General features: G+C 57.8%; 6 protein-coding genes across 6 annotated transcripts; 4 read left to right on the top strand and 2 right to left on the bottom strand.

Moving 5' to 3' along the window:
- Positions 1–298: 298 nt before the first annotated feature.
- HRG_04786 (tim44-like domain-containing protein) lies at positions 299–1,458 on the top strand (the record flags this gene model as incomplete). Its single annotated transcript, XM_044863257.1, has 2 exons — positions 299–563; positions 758–1,458. 2 exons carry the CDS (start codon positions 299–301, stop codon positions 1,456–1,458), a joined length of 966 nt encoding a protein of 321 aa, XP_044721871.1.
- Positions 1,459–1,822: 364 nt separating this feature from the next.
- Positions 1,823–4,154, bottom strand: HRG_04785 (urea transport protein; the record flags this gene model as incomplete). The annotated part of the gene is made up of 6 exons (XM_044863256.1): positions 1,823–2,868; positions 2,935–3,103; positions 3,179–3,279; positions 3,835–3,867; positions 3,958–4,037; positions 4,093–4,154. The coding sequence occupies 6 exons, from the start codon at positions 4,152–4,154 to the stop codon at positions 1,823–1,825; spliced, it is 1,491 nt and encodes a 496-aa protein (XP_044721870.1).
- A 1,171-nt stretch (positions 4,155–5,325) lies between these two features.
- On the bottom strand, positions 5,326–8,006 carry HRG_04784 (RNA recognition motif domain-containing protein; the record flags this gene model as incomplete). Its single annotated transcript, XM_044863255.1, has 11 exons — positions 5,326–5,981; positions 6,030–6,225; positions 6,279–6,349; positions 6,410–6,659; positions 6,719–6,906; positions 6,961–7,051; positions 7,109–7,238; positions 7,294–7,491; positions 7,553–7,603; positions 7,661–7,712; positions 7,868–8,006. 11 exons carry the CDS (start codon positions 8,004–8,006, stop codon positions 5,326–5,328), a joined length of 2,022 nt encoding a protein of 673 aa, XP_044721869.1.
- Positions 8,007–12,204: 4,198 nt separating this feature from the next.
- On the top strand, positions 12,205–13,128 carry HRG_04783 (uncharacterized protein; the record flags this gene model as incomplete). The annotated part of the gene is made up of 3 exons (XM_044863254.1): positions 12,205–12,375; positions 12,443–12,859; positions 12,916–13,128. The coding sequence occupies 3 exons, from the start codon at positions 12,205–12,207 to the stop codon at positions 13,126–13,128; spliced, it is 801 nt and encodes a 266-aa protein (XP_044721868.1).
- A 1,799-nt stretch (positions 13,129–14,927) lies between these two features.
- On the top strand, positions 14,928–15,290 carry HRG_04782 (uncharacterized protein; the record flags this gene model as incomplete). Its single annotated transcript, XM_044863253.1, has 1 exon — positions 14,928–15,290. The coding sequence occupies one exon, from the start codon at positions 14,928–14,930 to the stop codon at positions 15,288–15,290; it is 363 nt and encodes a 120-aa protein (XP_044721867.1).
- Positions 15,291–17,442: 2,152 nt separating this feature from the next.
- Positions 17,443–18,979, top strand: HRG_04781 (Regulator of G protein signaling superfamily; the record flags this gene model as incomplete). Its single annotated transcript, XM_044863252.1, has 3 exons — positions 17,443–17,679; positions 17,771–18,203; positions 18,264–18,979. 3 exons carry the CDS (start codon positions 17,443–17,445, stop codon positions 18,977–18,979), a joined length of 1,386 nt encoding a protein of 461 aa, XP_044721866.1.
- Positions 18,980–19,190: the final 211 nt, after the last annotated feature.

The raw sequence follows: 19,190 nt of genomic DNA, 5'->3' as shown, positions 1-19,190 counted from the left end.
GAAATGCAAGGCCGCGCTTCGATGGTGTTGGACAGTCCCGGCTTTTTTGCGCGGGTAGCTTCCTGCACGTCATGCGCGGAGCGGGGATACCAATTACCCGCCCTAGCTCTCTTTCCCCCCCCGGCCGAGGTTTTTGAGGCCGATCACGAACTAGCCTGTCTATTATATCGGTTAGCAAAACCAACCAACTTCCAAGAAGATTTCCGAGCCGAGCCGCCGGTGTACCCTTCGCGCGCACTCACGACTCACCGACGACAAGAAGCGCGCGCACGCACTCGCCCCCTCCTTCCTGCCAGCCATGGCCTCAGCAGCGATGAGCCCGGCCCGGCGTCTGCTGCTGCTGCTGCCGCCGAGGTGTCCATCATCGTCGCCGGCCATCTGCGCCGCGGCGGCAGCGGCTCGCCGCCATTACGCGGCGCCGTCTCGCAAACAGATTGCCCGCGAGGTGGAACGCACCAATCGCATGATCACCGCCAGAAATAACCGGGAGCTGAGCCTGTCACAAATGCAAAAGGAGGCGCACGCCGACTACTTCAAGGACGGCGATGGGCCCCTGTTTCCGAGTGCGTCTTCGCCCACATTCTTCTTCTCATTCTTATCCCTCTTGTTTTGCTTTCCTGGTCTCGCTTTCACTGCATTGGCTGGTCTGGGAGAGGTGGCTGCTGCTGCTGCTGTAGCTTTGTTTGTCGTGGGACGCCACGAAAGAGTTTCAATGATAAAACGACAAGAAAAGCTGACCATTCTCTTACCTCTCCAGCCACCTTCGTTGCCATGCCCTTGTCCCAATGTCCCCGAAACCCCTCCCGCTTCTTTGATTACCAGTGGGCCCGCATGAAGCAGTGGCTCTTGGAGACCGGCTCTGTGCTCGGCTACAAGCTCAATTCGATGGCCTCGTGGACCTCGCGCCCCAAGTGGAAGGTCCGGCGCGGCCAGATTGCGCCCACCGCAAAAGCCATGTATCGCGAGATGCTCGAGGCCTTTGCCCATGGCGACAAGCAGACGCTGCACAACATTTGCCTGGCGGGCTGCGCCAAGAAGCTCATCTCGGCCATCGACCGCAGAGATAACCGCGAAGGGTGGCGCTTCGAGGTGGTCAAATACAACCGCCCTCTCCTCTATCCGCGCCTCATGTCCCACCGCATCCACGAGTTCAACCCCTACGACAAGACCATGGCCACCGAGCAGGCCGTCGTGGCTATCTGCTCCACCCAGCAAGCCTCCAAGTACACCATCGCCACCGGCGCCACGATCCCCGGCACCCTCAAGCTACAGGACAAGACCGAGTATGTCGTCTTGTCCAGGCAAGTCAACCAGAAGACCTTTGTCAGCACGCCGTGGCGGATATGGGGCACCATGTCGCCCACGACGCTCGAGGGGTATTTGAAGGAACAGGCCATCATTGGCAAGGAGCAGGCGAGGAGAGCGGGCTGGGGCCCGGAGACGACGAAACGAATGTAAATTGCCTTGTTTTTGCCGGCGCCCAGTCCGCGATGCTGGCCGGTGACGCTGAGGCGTGCACATGAGTTGGGTCGAGGCAACGCATGGAGAGAGGCGAAGTGTAACAGGGGAGCGCAGAGCTCGCGGCCATGAACTCTCTGCATGTACGATAGCATGGCGTCACTTCCGGGCGAGGACTGGACGCAACCACGAATCTAGCCGCTGCTTGTCATTTGAGCCAGATGGAAGCTCGAGACCTGTCTACTCTGATACGTCACGCCGGCGTCCTAACAGGCCATGCACGCATGCGCACATGGTCCATGCTTGTACAAAGGAGCCCGAGTATATACGCGTTGCCATTGCACCTGACCGCGAGGCGTACTCTTCAGAAAAACTTGCCCGCTTTCAGGGTCGCTACAGCCTCGGGCTGTACATCTGCGTCGGCGACGGGGACGTGAGCATCGATGGGCCGATCCAAGGCGTCGAACCGCTCGCCCCTGACCCTGGCCTTGAGAAGCTGAAAGGCCAAGCGCAGGGCGAGGGCGATGAAGCCAGAGACGACGCCTCCCACAGGGGCGGCAACAAACGCGCCAAAGACACTCCAGTCGTTGGAGTAGAGGCCGCTCTGGAGGAGGAGGAGCTTGCCGCCCTCGTGCGCGTCGCCAAAGTATACAGTGCCGAAGATGAAGACGGCCAGAATGCCGCCGAGCCCCCCGACAACCACCTCGAAGCCGCGCCACCAGTAGAGGCGGTCGCTGAGGCCCAGGCAGAGGACAGGGATGGTGGCCGCCGAGAGGAGGTCGCTGACGAGGAAGATTTGCAGTATGGACGAGGCCTTGAGGGCCAGGACGACGGCGGGAATAATGACGATGACGACCATGCCGCGGATGTACCAGATGCCAAGGCGGTTGCGGAAGAAGTCGTTTGACGCCGACGACACCATGGCCGATTGAAGGCTGTCAAAGGCGGCAGTGCTGAGACTGACGACCATGATGAGGACGATGCCGACGACCCAGTTGGGCAGCCGCCCGAGCAAGAGGAACAAAGCCAGAGACCCCGGTTGCGCAGGGTTGCCAGGCCACGCTCCCGACCAGGCGGAGATGAGCCCCGTGCAGCCGACGAGCGTGAGGACGCACAGGATGGTCACCATGGCCACGGACACGCCGATCCACAGGTCCTTGTCCGACTTTGACGAAAAGGTCCGCAGCCAAAAGTGTGACAGGAAGAAGTCGTTTGTCAGGATGGCGACGGGAAGAATGTACACGAGCTGCCAGCCGAGGAGCGAGGGCTTGGTGAGGCCCGACGAATCGATGAGCTCCGGCTTGATCTCCGTCTTGACCCCGACGGTGATGGTGGCGACGATGATGAGGCAGACAACCATGGCGCCCTGGATGACGTCGGTGAGGAAGGAGATTTTAAAGCCCCCGAGCGCTGTGCAGGAGTGCATCCTCTCCATCAGCATTCGATCCCAATTTCATGCGGTGAAGCGAGACTCACAGGTGTAAATGGTCGTGACCACGCACTGAACAACGATGACGGGTAACTTATCCAGTCCCGTCAGGGCCCCGATGACCTGTCCCAGGGCCGACAGCTCGGCCACCATGTACAGGAAGAGCGTCACGAGCGTCATGAAGCTGAGGTAAAGCATCGCCACGGTGCCGTAGCGCTGGCGCGTCCACTCGGTCAGCACGAAGCCCTCGGGGCACTTGCGTCGGATGATGGGACCAAGGGCGCCAAACACCAGCATGGGCAAGGAAGAGGCGAGCGCGTAGACGACGACGCCCTGCACGCCGGCGAAGGTGGCGAGTTCCGGGTAGGCGAAGAGGATTCCGGCGCCGAGTGCTTGCTTGGGGTCAGTTCGAATCTCAGCGGTGGGGGGAGGGGGGAAAGGGTTGGAGGTCTAGAGCGGCAGCACGTTTCCCACGCAAGCATTAACTTGATCGAGTATGACGGTGCAATCTCAGCTTCGTCTTCGGCGGGCTGCCATCTCCCTCCAGGCTGCCAGCCTGGAGGGTTGGATGACGGGCACCGCTTCAAACTCCGCGCCCGTAGTGAGCCGCATCCCCGCCCCTCACGCAGTGAGCTCTCCCTCTCCTCTTCTTGCTTCTCGCCCATCTGCAGCGCATCTTGTCCAGGCCAGATGGACTCCGCCCGTGAAAGCGAGGAAGTCAGGTGTTGCGTCAAGTCGCGGGTCCGGAGACTGCAACAGAAAGAGAGCAGGGAGAGCCCATGCGTCGAGGGGCGAAAACAGAGACCTAGGGTACGAACCTAGTCATTGCCAAACGCATCATATACTTCACCCAGCCGAGGCGCCTGAGCACGGGCTGCGTCCACGGTTGGAAGAAGCCACCGCTCCAGAGAAACTCCGTTTCGAGGCGAGCGAGAGGCTCTACTCACAAGAGGCGATGAAGTTGAGAGCCAGCGGGAAAGCTGCGTCACGTCAAGAGTCAGCATCCTCGACCAGCGCGCAGACGGCATTAACAGAGAATAGGGGCATGCAAAAGAGAGCGGAAGGCTGACCGGACTGAGTCCCGTTCCCGGAGAGAAAGTCTTTCTTGCCCTGGAACCTCATGGTCCAGGCAATGCTCGTCCCAGTAATCCTGGGCCGAGTCGGTTAGATGTTGGCGCCGCACAGTCTCGACAGCTTGTGCTCACAGGAAGACGCCATAGGTGAGGTAGATGATGGCGTTGGACGCCGAAAACGATGGCTGTCCCATGATGTCGGTGCTGCGGTCAGGGGATCGACGAATCGCCGCTTTCTGAAGATTCCGCGCACTGTCCAGCCGTTGGGGAACTGAGATGTGATGAAGAAACGAAAATCTTCGTCCCCGCACCGCGGGTAACTAATAAGAGCGCACGTGGATCCGCCAGGGCTGCCCACCTCCACATCACAAAGCGAGGCCAATCACGTACTTGCATCACCGTCCTACCGTCGTTGATTTTGTGCTCCCATCCTCGTCGCAGCGGCTTTGTCATGCAGTCAATCGAGCAGCCAGGCAAACTGCTCGTACTTCTTGCGATACAGTCACCACCAGCAAGGTAGGGAACATGTGCGCGCTACTGGCAAACAGAGATTGCCGGTGGGCAAATAGTGCAACTTTTTCATTACTGACCTGACCTAGTTTTGGTGCTGGAAAAGCTCGAGGCAACTCCATCATCTCCTCCCAATCAAGATCAAATGACCCCAGACTCCCTCCACGGTCCGCCGATGCTTCACCCTCAAGCCTTCCCTCCAGCCTCTCCGAAGAGGAGCAGAGCCTCCATCGGTTTCGACCCTGAGCCCATTGCTCCTAGGTGTTTCCAGAATTACAATACTCGGACATACAGCCAAGATGAGACAGAGTAGCCAGATTTGTCAACAGTAGAAACCTAGATGTGAGGGCGCCTGTGTTGCTTATCCATTGCTACTCAGCCATCCCGACCAAACTCCAACAAAATCGTCTGCTGTACTCACATCCATTGTCTCGCCACACTCACCCGAAAAGTTGTGTGCTGAGAGGACGTGGTTGTCCAGCCGCGACCGCGCTGACGACAGGTTGGCGCGCCAAAGGCAAAATTAGTACGAAAACAGGGCGTGTTTGCGGCGGGTAATGGCACACCATCCTTCCCTCATACGTCTTGCTTGCTGACGAGAAAAATTGAAGTGGAATGCAGCTTGACGCCAAGGCTGTTGAGACGCAAACACGCTCAGAAACCTTGCCCATCAAAAGCGCAACCAAGACCGGACGAAACCAGGAGAAGGGAAGTCGAGACGGAAAAGAACCGAGGACAGAGGGGAAGAAAAACCAGGGAAACGAAACAGTACGCGCCGTGAGCTCTGGCAAACGTTTGCACAGAAGCAGAATCCTCTGCGGTCGAGAACCGGTGGAGAAAGATGGCATGAGACCCTCAAAGCGATGGCTCCTTGCCCTTTCCTTCCGACTTGCGACCGTCGGGAGTCTCCGAGCCTGGCTCGACAGTGGACTTGTTGTCGCGGTCAGAGCGGGCCGGCGTTCCGTTGAAAACAGGTCCTGGGTTGAAGGCCGGCATCATGTGAGGCGGCGAGAGCATCATGTTGCCATACATGTCGTACATCGTATGGTACATGGGATGCTGCATGTAACCGGCGTACATGAGGCCAGGATTTGCCTGAGGCGTCATCGGCGCTCCCATGTATGGGTACCCGAACGGGGGATAGGGTGGGAGCCAGGGCATCGCAGTCGGCGGTGCGGGCGTTGCCTCGGTGTCTCGAGAGCCAGGACGCTTTCTGGCAGACGAGGTCGAGGGCACGCTGGCGGCCTTGGGAGTGGTGGGCTTGGAAGCCATCTTGACAGGCGCAGCGCTAGGCCCCGAATCAGCAGACGAGCCAGACACGTTGCGGCAAGGCAAGTCGAATTCAACAGACTTTTTGACTGACGAGCCTGGAACGGCCAAGGACTCTGCTCGAGACGTTCGAGCCTCATCGTATGGCGAGCCAGCGAAGGTCGTCTCAGGAGGCTCGAAAATGTCACGAGCCGGGGACGAGTCGGAGCCAAGAACGGTAGGACGAGACTGGCGGCTGCGCCCTGGGGTATATGAGTTCGATGCATAAAGCTTGCAACGAGACTGCGTACCCGTGTTCCCCGAGGGAGTGCCATAGCCACCATCCGAGGGCTTTTCAAGCTCGAATGAGCCAGCACGCGCGCAGACAGTCGAGTATCGTGGATACGATATCTCGCAGGCCGGCGGCGGGACATATCGTGGAGCCTCGGCAGACCGAGACTGCTTTCGCTCAGCTCGAATCCGATAGCCGTCAATGTCAGTATCGTGCTGGAGAAAAACGTTAGTTGGATGCGCGAGATGGTCAGTTGCACTGTACTCACCATTGCCTCCACAAGCTCATCAGGCGCATCAGGTCGACTGAATTCGAGAAACCCGAAGCAAGTTCTGAGACCTGGACGAGTGTCAGCGTTTTAGATGCAAAGCCTCAATCAGAGTGGACGAGTTCACTCACCACCTCCGCCCGCCACCTCTTTGTGATGAAGCTGGACGTCCACCACTTCGCCACAGGAGCTGGCAAGAGACTTGAGGACATCCTTGGTCATGCTCGGCGGGAGGTTTCCCACATACGCCGAGCGTCGGTCTCTGTCATACTGCTTAAGAAAGGTACCCTCGCGAGGGGCGGCAACCGGGGTGCTTTCCTTGGCGGAGAGTGCCTTTGGGTCAAAAACCTTGACGCAGTAGGTCGGGTCAAATGCGAAGATCTGGCGTCGCGTGTTAGCCTCAGCCTCGTCAACACGGGGAAGAGCCACGATTTACTCACCTTGGGAGGATCGCGTCTCGGGTCGTACATTTTGAACGTCACGACGACAGTCTGCGGAAGGCGTGCGACCGCTCGGAGGCCCTCGTTGAGGTACTCGGCCTTGGAAATCTGACCGAGACGGCGAAGAAGATCGCGGGCCTCGTGAAGGCGAATCCGCTGTCCGGAATACTTGTACACGATGAAGGACGCTGAACGGGAAAATTAGTGACCGTTCTCCATTACAGCCGACGGCATCAACTCACAGTGTGCTCTGGCCATCTCGGTGCGGCAAGGTCGCTCGAGGATCATAATGCCCTTGCCAAGTCTCATCGCGGACTGTGCGTCTTGGTCATTCTGGCAGTTGTCAGCGACATTCGGCGGGCTTTCTCGGGATTCTGGAAACCGGCTCACCGTATACTGGCAGAAGGCAAACGGCATGCCTCTGGAGTCACGCTTGATCTTCACAAACACAATACCAAACTGGCTGAAAGCTTTAGTCACTTCCTCTTCGAGCTTTCGGTCGTGGAACTGTTGCGGAAGACTAGCCAGAGTCAGTCCATGTCAAGGCAGCAAAGCGGACGTCGAGAGCGACTTACTTGGCAACAAACATGCAGGAAGAGCCCGCATACATGGTTTGCGGGTCGACCTTGTCACGCGTATCTTCCTGGTAGACAGCGACTTCGCTTCCCCGACGAGGGCTCGATGGGCCGCGAAAGCCATCGTTTGAGCCATCGTTTGAGCCATCGGCGAAGACGTCGTCGTCTTCACTGGATCCGACCATGAAATTAGTCGAGCTGCTGTTGGGGCCGTCAGTCACTGCACAACACAAACAACGCAGAGGACGTATTATCATACCGAGTCGAGACGGGAGTACCGTCAGCCGAAATAGGCTTCTTGAGCTGAGCTCTGAAGGGCATGTTAGCCGCCGTACCTGGCGACAAATATGAGGCTGAAGAGCCGTACCGAGCCTTGGGGCTCCGGAGCAGCGTGTCGCTCGCGGTCTCGCCACGTGTTCCTGCAGCACGTTAGCCTTTCTTGTCTTGATGAGAGGGAATCAAAGATGAGAGCGTGATCTCGGACGCGAAGGTGGTGAATAGGAGAGGGAAAGGACGTGTGAGGCAAGGTAAGGGCAATGAAGATGAGAGAGAATGCAAAGAAAAATGTGCTCACCACCATTAAAGCTTTCATCATCCGACGTGGAAGCTTTGCTGATGGGCTCGCACGAGGAAGCCTTGCGCATGAAGTCCAGCTCAAGCCCGTCTCCAAGAGACGGCTTCTTCCCCGGCTGGCGGAGAGTATCAGGACGCATCTTGAGAAAGGCGAGATCCTGCTGCAGTTGTCAGTGCACAGGCTCTTTGACAGACTCGCCGAACAAGTGATGGAACCTTGCAAGAAAGGGGTGTAAGCTGACAACCGAGGATGCAGACGACAGTGAGCAGAGGAAGCCGGTTGAAGTTGGTGAAAGTTCTCGGGGGGGCAGCCCCTCGACGCGTTGAGGCGCGGTGAGGGAAGCGATCAAGTCTGGTGCTCGGCAGTGAAGAGGTTGTGCAAGGAAGCAGGCGGTGCCCTCGAGAAAGCCTCGAAGATGCAGAGCCCACGGGGAGACGAGGTGTTTTCCTTCTCAGAGGAGGAAAAAAAGGAATTTGTGCGTGCGTGGGCTAATGTTGTGGTGCTGAGAGAGAGTCCAAGGAGGGGCTCGAGGAGGAGAGGAAGGAGGGACGGAGGCGGTGACCCCGGGGGGGGGGAACACACAGGAGGCAGGAAGGCAACTGCCAGCTGGCAGACCGCCCCCCACATATCTGCCGGACCGTCACGACTTGCTGAGGCAGCAAAAGGGGCTAAACAGGAGCAGGTCATATGACCAGGGCCCTTTTCTTTGTGCTGGCCAAATCTCCAGGTGTCTGCTGTATTCTGAGAGGCTGGCATGAAGCGAGGTCGAGGGGGATTCGAGAGGGCTTGCAAGGCTGCCGCGCAGGCGAATGCCTCTGCGTAAGCTCGCCTCGTCGACAAGACAAAGATCACAATAGCCGTAGAGCCTGCAACGGTTTCTGCGCACTTGTCTGTGTCGTTCTGTGTCATGCAAAGGATCGGCAGCGAGTGATGCTGAAGCTCGGGACGCTTCCTCCGACAGCCTCCCCCGAGGATGAGCTGCAACTGCACACGCTTCCAGGATCAAGGGCACCCCAGGTACTTCACCCAATGAATACTTTGTGTTTCAGGCCTATATGCTAACTTGCTCGGATGAATAGTGTTGCTTAGCCATTCTGCCGCATGCTCGCCGGCAGACGGAAACAGGTTGGTGCATCTCCCAACGACTCGAGATCCCGAGACCTTCGCGTCTCTAACCCAAGGACGCTCTATCTTCTTGAATCAAATTGCTTGAGCCCTCGACTCGCGGTCTTTGGGTGTGCCTTGGGCACTCCCGAGGCCATCACCAGCGAATCGAGGAGATATGGAACGAGAGACTCCGCTCCGCCGAGGGTCCAGCCCAAATCATCTCATCCAAGCTATCCAGGCTGAAGTTGCCAGAGCCCTTGTTCAAGCTCGGCTACCTTGGACTACGCCGATTCCCAACCGCGCTGGCCGGCGTCGTCCGCCGCGAGAGCGACGTCTTCCCATACCGTTGAAGCTCCATCTTCTCGGATGGGTCGTTCGCAACACGTTGAACACGAGGGCGTGCGGAGACACCACGTGTGGATTACCCCAAAGAGAGCACCTGGCAACCGCGTGAAGGAGTCAATTGGATTTTGCTTGTTTTGTCTGTGTTTCCGGCAGCTTCAGGTTAATGCATCATGCATGCCGACAATAGGTTGCAGCCTGCGCGCAGTATCCCCGGCCTGGGAAGTCGACAGAAACGACAATAATCTCGTTTCGCATGTTTGGTGCGTTTCTGTGTTTCCCTCGACGATAGAATAGGCCTTTTCGTTGACAAAAGTTCAAGGTTGCCGCCGTCCGCGATGCACAATACTTGCGAATGGAGAATCAGGCTTCTTCACTATGGAGACGAACCGTTCCGACGACACAGCTCCCACCCGACATCTGCGATCTTCCCCTGTTTAACGGGACATGCTACCAATGGCTCAACGACGTAGTGATGGCGTCCGGAGCGACTTTAGCTGAGGGGGGGGCTTTCGTCCATAGATCCTCGGCAAATCCCATTTCAGACAAAATAACACTTCTTGGAAATTTAAGAGCTGACAAGGCGTCCGAGTAGACAAACGTTGTCAGGGATGTGCCGACAAGGGCCGACGATGAACGACAGATACTGAGCTGGCCCAAGTAACCCTGGCAAATTGACGTTGGCCGGGAGAGCAGCTCATGACCCCCGAGGTTCTGCAAAGGATTTGCACGGAATCGAACTTGAGCCGGCTTGGAAGCTCCGGAGTGCGAGGTCCAAGCTCTAGCTACACAAGGAGTGTCGTCGATGGGAGCATCCGACACAAGCCGCACCAACAGAGACAACTGTCAAATCCGGTTTCGCTTTTGCCGGCGTATTCGGTAATCATCTACTCTACTCGGCGCAGATTTCCTTAAATCAAAGTCAAGTAGCGCCTACGTGTTGCAACAGAACTATCAAAATATCCTTTACAACGTTGACGCTATACCAGCTTGAATCTTTCGAGCTGTCCCCGTACATTCGCCCTGTTGTGCACATGGAGACTGCATTGGTTTACTGTCTCCCAGAGTCTCTGGGGCCGGTTTCGACTCTCCCACGACCGGACGACGACGTCCGGGTGCGCGGCTCTCGAATAAGGGCGACAAGGCCAAGCATCCACACTGTAGCGATATTGGCAGGTGATGCAGGCGCTAATAATTCATTTTCTTCTATGAAGAAGGACAGCCCGTTGGAACTTCATCTTATCAACTGCAGAACAGATGGGGCGATGTCGGGGAGGCCATGTTGGAGTCGACGGGTCAGCAACAGGGGGCCCCTGCGAGCCGTCGGCCTCCCATGCCTGTCCTCCCCGCTCAACGTCAATCTCCCAAGCCGTGAAGTCTCGCAGGTTGAGTGGTGAGGTTGGCCTAGTATTAAGCAACCGCTCTCCGGTCTCGTGTACCTCGCCATCTACTGGATTGGCCTGGTCAAAGGCCTTGTCACTGGAATCAGGAGGCAGCGGCTCCGAGTTCGGTCAAATTGCTGCCAGCCTGTCGTGAGACGGCAATGCTTTGAAGGTATCGGAGGCATTTGAGCGGTCATGCACGGTGCGGGAAGAAACATCAAGCATTGGTCGGGGAGTTTGTGGCTTCTGACATGCACGCGGTCCAGGACAATGCTGAACCTACGATTACCATGGGGAAAAAGCGAGATACAAGACGGGTAATTTACATCAGACGCGGCCTTCATGTCCTCCCATTATGACGAGTGGTCCTGGAAAAATGAGGAAAAGCGCCTTGGGCCAAGCCTCCTGGCCAAAGGCCGCCTGATGACGCCCGTGGTTGGTTGGGACGAATCGTGGGCTTGCAGCAGTCACATGTAGCAATTATAATTGACGGCTCATATGTCCCTGGCAACATGCACGCCTGGCCGTGTGTGAGCTCAACCGACCGCCGGCTGCAGTCTGTCGGCTCGTATTTGAGGGCGCCATCCTGGTGGCATACAGGACACCGGCATACGTGGTCTGGGCACACGGTCGCCAACAAATCCCCTCTCTTTGCCCGTGGGAGATGCCAAGCTCTCGATAAAGAGGTTGAAGAGGTCCTGTCCGTGACGCTCACGCATCCCCAAGTGGTCGCTGATGTTGGGCATTGGGCGGAGCCCAACCGGCCTCGGCGTCCATGTCCGGGAACGTGGAGAAGCAGGACGACGACAAGTAGTCGGCATACATGCATTGCATAGATTGGTACGACGCCAGCGGAACGTCGCCGAGGGGCCTGAAGCAAACCGAAATGACCGTTCTTGGCTACAGCCAAAATCGCAAATTCGATGCCATTGTTTGCTTCAACATCGCTCCAGCCAGCCATCCCAATGTCCTGGGCCCGCCGTAACGGACACGGTGCGAGCCTCACAAGCTGTCCACGGCAAGGTCCCGATACATCATCACATATTAATTATAAGCTGTCCCTGCATGGCTGCACAGCGAGTCGTTTGTCCCTCTCCGTGGTTCACAGTGCTCTGCCCCGTGACAGGCTCACGCCCTCGCCTGCTCTCTGCCAAACGGCACCTATATAAAGTGCGTCCCTCCTCGCGTCCGGGAGCATGTGCCTCAAGCCTTCCTGTCGTTGTGAACCGTGTTTGCTCGGTGCAAGTAGCTTTGCCCCCCTGAGTCACCCGCTCGACCCCTTTGTACTACCACAGGCCAGGGTCGAGACGGTTCGTCCCTCCCGTTGGCCTCACTGGTCGCCCGGCTTCGTCACGGAGGCTTCCCCCTCTTGTTCTGGTAAGCCAGCCAATGAGCAAGTTGCGAGCAACGTATGGTTCACATTTCTGCTTCAAATTCGAGTAAAAAGTACCATTTGTTCCCCTCTTCAAAGTTGCAGATGAGGAGTCACGATTGTATCCAGTCGCCATGCAGGCTCTCCGTGTTGACCAGTCTAGACAGCGCTTCTTGTCCGGTCTAGGAACCCTGGGAACTGCCTACCGCAGAGCTTTTAAAGCAGAGAAATCCGAGATCAAGATGAAAATCTTTTGCAATACCCCAGGAGCCGTAGCAGTGATCCTGTCTGCTCTCGTCGCCAAGGTAAGGGCTGATGCAGCTGCGCTCACCGCATGACGCCTCGCAAACCGCTGACGGGAGAAAACTCAAGGTCATTGGCCTCGATGACCCCATCGAAGGCTACGCGGCCTTCACCCCCGAATGGGAGGTTGAGGTCTCGCCCAGCGGTCGCATGATGCGCTTGAACGGCACCATTGAGGAGATTTACCGGGAGCTCCTGCTCATCAACCCAAAGTACGAGGAGGAGTTCGTCATCGCTCCAGAGCCAAAGAAGGAGCCGCCGCCGTCGGCCAAGCTTTCCGCCAACTCGTCGTCGCTTCAGGGGACGGACTGGAACCTCGGCACCAGTATTTGCGGCGGCCGATGGCAGGCCGCCTCCGTCCGGCGCATCAAAGAGGGCATTGAGCACCTCAGGAGGGTTCGAGGACGGCCGGGGAGCGAGCCCGGTCCTTCACGGTGCGGCCGCGTGAGCTGCTCCTACAACTCTGCCATTTGGTGGTGCAACGACGTAAGTGCCACAGGGCTCTGTGGTAGAGGAGCCTCCAGCCGCGATGGCCCAGACAGCTTGCGGCCATGATCAGTGCTGATGGAGCAAACGTTGCGAATATCCAGGACGGAAGACCCAAGAAGCTCAGCTCGTTTTCGGACATTGCAAACGGCGCGCAACTCCTCGTCACGAGATGCGTCGAGTGGATGAACCCGGAGCCAAGAGACATCGGCGGCCAGGCCTTTCACCCGAGCAAGTGGAATGTCATTGTCCGCAGAGACCGGTGTTGAGGCCTTGACGGGAGCCCGTCTGTACACGAACCGGGAGGCATGGTGGCCACTGTCTGGACACGGAAAACCATTTTGCTCGCCAACGTCGATATCACGGCGTCCGCGACGCAATCACTCATCGGCTATTCGCAGGCTACGCGAACTCATTTGAAATAGAAGGGGAAGGGTTTCAGGACGTGCAGTCTGGCGCCCGATCACGCGGCGTTGCCATACATAGACAGACGCAGGGACACATAGTACAAGTCTATTACGCAAAATGGCTTTCATAAGTGCCTTGAGGCTTATGGGTAACATGCATTTTATGTGACCACGAGTTGTCAGGCAACGCCGCTTCTCAGAAAGCGCCTGAGCTCAAAGAATCAAGCAAGGACCTGCGCACCACGATGTGCCTTTTCAAGACGACATCGCAGGGCGGGAAACGAAGATTCAGAGGAACAGAGACGTTTCAACAGCGAGGAAGATGTATATATACGGTCATGACTCAACTCAATGGACCAGTGCAGCCTGCTCAGTTCGCAGGATACGCGTTGGCGCAAGTGGGAAGCTGGTTGATATTCCAATCACCTCGACTGTTTGAAAGCGGCTTATTCTACGCGCCGTTCTTGAAATATTGAGAAAGCGGATACGTAGTCAGGTTCGATTCGCCATCTGGGCGTATATTGTCCTCGTCACTCTCCTTCTCTTACCAGCCTGAAGTATGCCGTCACCGCCGCAGCACACCAGCAACTCATCAACCATGACGCCTCTCCGGCAAGACGAGAGCCTCGTCCGCTCTTACGCGACCAAGTAATGTACTTTATTGCCTACTTGAAGATGCAACCACTCGCTACGGCGTCCCTACCGTCGTCTTCGATCTACATCTTCTCGTTCTGACATGGACGTGGCCGCCTGCGCTCTCTATCTTGGCAGACGCTCTATCGAGAGCAAAAATTCGGTCCACCTGGAAAAAGGCTGCGAGGCCAAGTCTGTCATGGCCTTTTCCTTCTCCCTTTCAACACGTATCAATGCAAATCTTCAGCTGCCTCGCAAAAGCTGCGATTGATGGAATGTCCCGGATGCAGCCCATGCATTCCGTCAGTCCTACATTTACAGGCCCGCACCTGCGTAACCCCATGGACACGCATCTCTATTCGCCGCTAAGTCGGCATATGCTCATCCGGAGAGCTGACGTGAACCTTTCGGCGGCCATTGCCTCTGAATCAGCCAGTTACGTGGGAGGATGAGTGCCGCACGCGGGGAATGAGTGTCGCCCGTGAGTTTCGGTTTTTGCAGATCACTTCGGCTATGAATCATGAGACCGGACGCTTGGATATAATATCCTCTCGGGAAAGAGGAAAGACTTTTCTCCTCGCTGGTATGTTGAACTTGCTGGGCCAAGATACGAGACGCATATATGTTGCCTGCTGTATACGGCGCTGTCTCCATCGATTGCGTCACGGGTAATGCTCGCCGTAAATGTAGCATGTTGCCCGACCTTGAGAGACATCATATCGGACCTGTCGGCTTCGGATCTGTGACTGACACAAGTCTCGCTAGAATCTCAAACAACCTCTCAATCTTTCTCCTCGACGATCGGGCCTCAAAGAGCATTCCAAGCGTCCACTGCTTCAGATCAAATATCTCGTCAGTTGCGCTGAAAAAGCGCAGACAATGCTCCATCAAGATGTCTTCTCAGTCGTTGTAGTATATATGAGGCCTTCAATCCACATCGCATCGGCTGGCCTTCAAAGAATCGAGGGCGTCACTCGTGGCCACACTGCCCCGTTTACACCCTTACCTTGCCGTGTATGTAACCAAACATGAGGTACATCCTCGCCCTCTCCGTCGTCGCTCTCCTAGCCGGCAGCGGGATCGCCGTCCCCATCGAGAACGCCGGAGCCGCCGCCCAAGAAGCGCAAGATGGACTGGCAAAGGCCCGCGACGCCAGCCATCACGATGGGTCCCTGAAAAACAGCGACATTGTCCAGTCTCAGGCCAAGTACGCCGAAGAGGGTGCGAGAGGCGATGCCACCACCGGCAATCCGGATGACCCTATCAAGAAGCTGATGAGCGGTATTCCCGTCATGATGGGCATCATTCTCAACGTCTCGAAGACCTTTTTGAAAGACACACTGCCTCACGGCATTGAACTTGCACTCGGCTTGAACCGGGATCAGGATTGATGGACACGTGTACGGGGGAGAGAATCTGGGAGAGAATTGCACAGCACTTTGCTCGCGGGCGGCAAAGTTGAGCTAATCAAGGCGCGTCAAGACGCGACGAGGGTGCTTCAATACATGAAGCAGCGTTGAATCATCATCTGCTAAGCGAGTCGCGATGGCTTTGTATTGGCCGTCATTGGGGTCAGGATGTAGCGGAGGTGGTGGCGCTGACGAGTAGATAGCACCGAGACTTTAATATTGGGAACCTGTGATTCTTTCTTGCATTGTCAGACGACATGACGTCTGGTATATGAGTGCCTCGTACTGTAAGCTCTTGTCCTCGTGCATTGGCCTGTTGAAAGAGCATAAGGACCCTTTTCCGCCGTGCTGTCACCGGAGACGTGCGAGGCTTGCAGGACGGGATTGAAGCCTTTTACTATTGAACCAATTCGGCAAGCGAGAGGTTGTAGTTGAGTTGGTGCTCAAGGCGGCGTGACGACCATTAGGGGACCAAGGGCAGGGAAGCCGATGCAAGGAATATTCGCGTCTCCACGGTGGACGGATCATATCCTGGAACCAGTGGAACCAGGTCAACTCGGACAAGGGCCAAAAGGACAAGGGCCAAAAGGACACAAGGTCGCACGAACGCGGGGGCGTTGATGCAAGACATGGCGAACCGGGCTTCGTTAAGCGACGGTGGGCGTCAGGGTTTCCCCTCGACTGCCATGTCGACTCAGCCCGGCCGGCCGCAGGGTCTTTGACGGCCTGCCTCGTGATGATTCATGTTAGCAAACGGCCGTGTGTAATCCCGTGGAACCGAGCCGACCGGCCACCGGGTTGTCCATGTTCTGTCTCTCACGACTTCTGTCTCTCACGACATGGAGCAATGAATGGACTGGGTGCCGCTGGACCCCTCTCATGTCTCTGTGACGCCGGGAGAAAAGAAACTACAAATGTTTAGAATGATTCTGAAGAAACTCAAGGCGCGCAAAAGGCCCCCTCTGGCCTTGGCTGAACCAGCCGACCATGGCGGCGCCACCAAAAGAAAGAGAGAAGCTGGGCGAGCACAGGGCTGGAAATAGAGGGCTATCGATCAGTGGTCTCGACGCCCTGTCTCTCCTCGCTCGTCCGTTTCCTTCTTCCTCTTCTTGCTAGTCGCCGTGCCCACGTCCTTGGCCGTCTTCCCTCGCCCGGATCTCTTTCCGACTCGGCCTGCTCCGTCTGGGGAAAGTGCAGCAAATACGAAAGCAGAGACACCAACAGAAGAAAACATAGCCGAAGAAGAGGACAAGAAGCGAAAAGAAACGAGCAGCACTTCTTCCCACGAGAAAAAGAAGGCCAAAAAGAAAAAGTGGACTCTCCGCCGCGGGTCTAGAAGCTGTTGATCCCTGTTGCCCACATGCTGCCGTTGGCGCCGGGCTGACGTTGTGTTTTTTTCCCTTTTCTTTTTTCTTTTCTTTGTTGGACCTGATAGTTCGCTGCGTGCTCGGACTCTGCAGGGGGATGGAGACGGGCCAAGAGAGAGCTGACGGCACCCAGCCCAGCCAACGCTCGACTCCCACATGGTCATCTTGGTGGCTCCGCGGAAGTCGTCGTCGTCCTCAGGTCTTACATGGTCCTCGGTTCCTCGGCAGGCTCACTTCCGTCGGCGGCGCTTCTACTCCGTAGAGGGCTCAGGGGGGGCTTGCTGCCTTGGGCCCCTCCAGCTCGAGACGGTCCTTCAGCCGCTTTTGGCCATGCCGTCTCCCCATGCCTAACAAGCTTGGACTTTGCGTCAAGCTGGCGGCGCACGTTGGGGCGGGCTGGCGGACGGGCTGGCCGACTTACACGGCCTGCCCCGTGCACCCGCCACCCTCCTCCATCCGGTCTCTTCCATCCGGCCTCCCCTTGCCTAGCTGGCCGCGGCCCCCCTTGCGGCGTCGACTTGACGGCCAGCTTTGGGCGTCGCTGAGCTGCCTTGGCTGCGCTCTGACCTCGACTGCTGCTGTCGTGCTGCAAGAGTGATACTTATACTTATAAGCAGGCCACCCCATCATGGTCCGTCCAACGACTCGTCAAATGGCAGCTGGGCCTTGACACTCTTCGGCTCTCTCTCACCTTGACTGTTCTCCATCTCTTGTTGCCCGTTAACGCCGCATCTCAGCGCGCCGTCGGTCTCCCTGCATAGCCCATCATGCTCAAGCTCTTCCCCATCACCTACACCCGTCCCCCCTATGTCCACCCCCTCCCGATCCAAGACGCTCCTTCGAGCCAGGAGTCTCTCCCGAGCCAAGCCGCCCGCCCGAGCAATGACTCGCTCCCGGAGGACGCCAAGCGCGAGCTGTCCATCCGCTCGGGCCAGTCCGGCTGCTCGGCCGGCATCCCGGACTCCCTGGCCTTTGACAAGATCATGAACGGCGGAACGTGTCCTGTGAGTTTGCCCGAGAGCCCCCTGTACCGCCGCATGCGCCATGCCTTGCCCGCAACGGCTCAAGTCGGACTGGTCTGACTGACTGTCATAGCCCATGACTGTGCGCGACTTCATGAACTACCTCGTCTACATCGAGCACGCGGCCGAGAACCTGCAGTTCTGGCTGTGGTACAAGGATTATTGCAAGCGCTTCGACACGGCCGCAACCGCCGACACGGGCCTCGCCCCCGTCTGGACCCAGGCCATGCAGGACGACGTCGTTGCCCGCATCCGCAAGGAGTACGCCGAGAAGCGCAAGCCCGAGCCGCAGGCGTCCAAGATCTTCAAGGGCACCGACTTTGAGAAGCAGACGGCCGGGGCCGACGGCTCCAACCCCTTTAGCACGCCTCCGCGCACTCCGCACAAGAACTCTGAAGACCAGGGCTCCGTCTGCACGGGGCCGAGCAACATGCCTTCGAGCGGCCAGGTCACCCACAAGTCCCAGGCCGCCGATGCCTTTGCCGCTGCGGGCGCCAAGCAGCCTTGTATGTCTTGACTTGTCTTGCCTCTTCGAGGGGGGCTGCCGCTGACCGAGGAGTGCACAGTCACCATCCAGCCTTTCCGCGACGAAATCAACCGCGTCATCGCAACGTACATCATGGATGGGGCGCCCCGGCAGCTCAACCTGGCGTCGTGGCAGCAAAAGGCGGCCGTCCACGCTCTCTCACGCACGACGCACCCGACGGCTCTCCGGTCGCTGTTCCAGATGGTCGACTCTTCGCTGCGCCAGCAGGCCCACCCCAACTTTGTGCGCTGGTCCATCTGCAACGGCAACCCGGCACGCGTCTTCTTCGCCCGCGCGCTGGGCGTGGGCCTCATCGTCGGCGGCCTCATCATGGCCATGGTGATGACGCTGAGCCGCCTCGGCCGGGGCTACCGCGCGCTGTCGGCCATTGCCTTTGTGCTAGGCATCAGCACGCTCGTCGCCGCCTACAAGGGCATGTGCGTGGTGCTGCACGGCATGCACCACCGGCACGTGCGGCCGTGGGAGCTCTTTGTGCAGGACGACGGCGAGGACATGGGCAAGCACAGCTTCGAGTCGTTTGGGTCCGAGAACAGCTACGAGGACGAGCCGTGGGTGGTGCGGTACGAGAAGCGCAACGTCGTCCGCAAGGTCTTTGACCGCGAAGTCTGGATCCAGGAGCCCGCGCTGCGCCAGATCCAGGACACCATCTTTGTGCAGGCCCTGCTGGCGTCGGTGCTGCTCGGCGGCGCGGTGACGGCCGTCTTTGTCGCCCTGCCCGGCGGCAACTTTTTCTGAGCGTGGCTTGAGACGACGACGACGAGGAGGGGGGGCGGTACTGTATGATCAAGGCGTTTTATGCTCGGTTTGGGTGGCGGGTTTTGAGGAAAATGGTTGCTTGCGTTGAGGGTTGCTGGACCGGTCCAACCAAGTAGGGGGGGTTGCTGGGGGGGTGCTGGAGGGTGCTGGAGCCGCTGTTTCCGCTGGACATTCTGGAAGGCTGTTCTTG

Source organism: Hirsutella rhossiliensis (assembly GCF_020360975.1).
Source record: "Hirsutella rhossiliensis strain HR02 chromosome Unknown scaffold00004, whole genome shotgun sequence".
Lineage (NCBI taxonomy): Eukaryota > Fungi > Ascomycota > Sordariomycetes > Hypocreales > Ophiocordycipitaceae > Hirsutella > Hirsutella rhossiliensis.
Note: the sequence above shows the minus strand (reverse complement) of the source record. Positions and strands in the feature narration are given on the sequence as shown.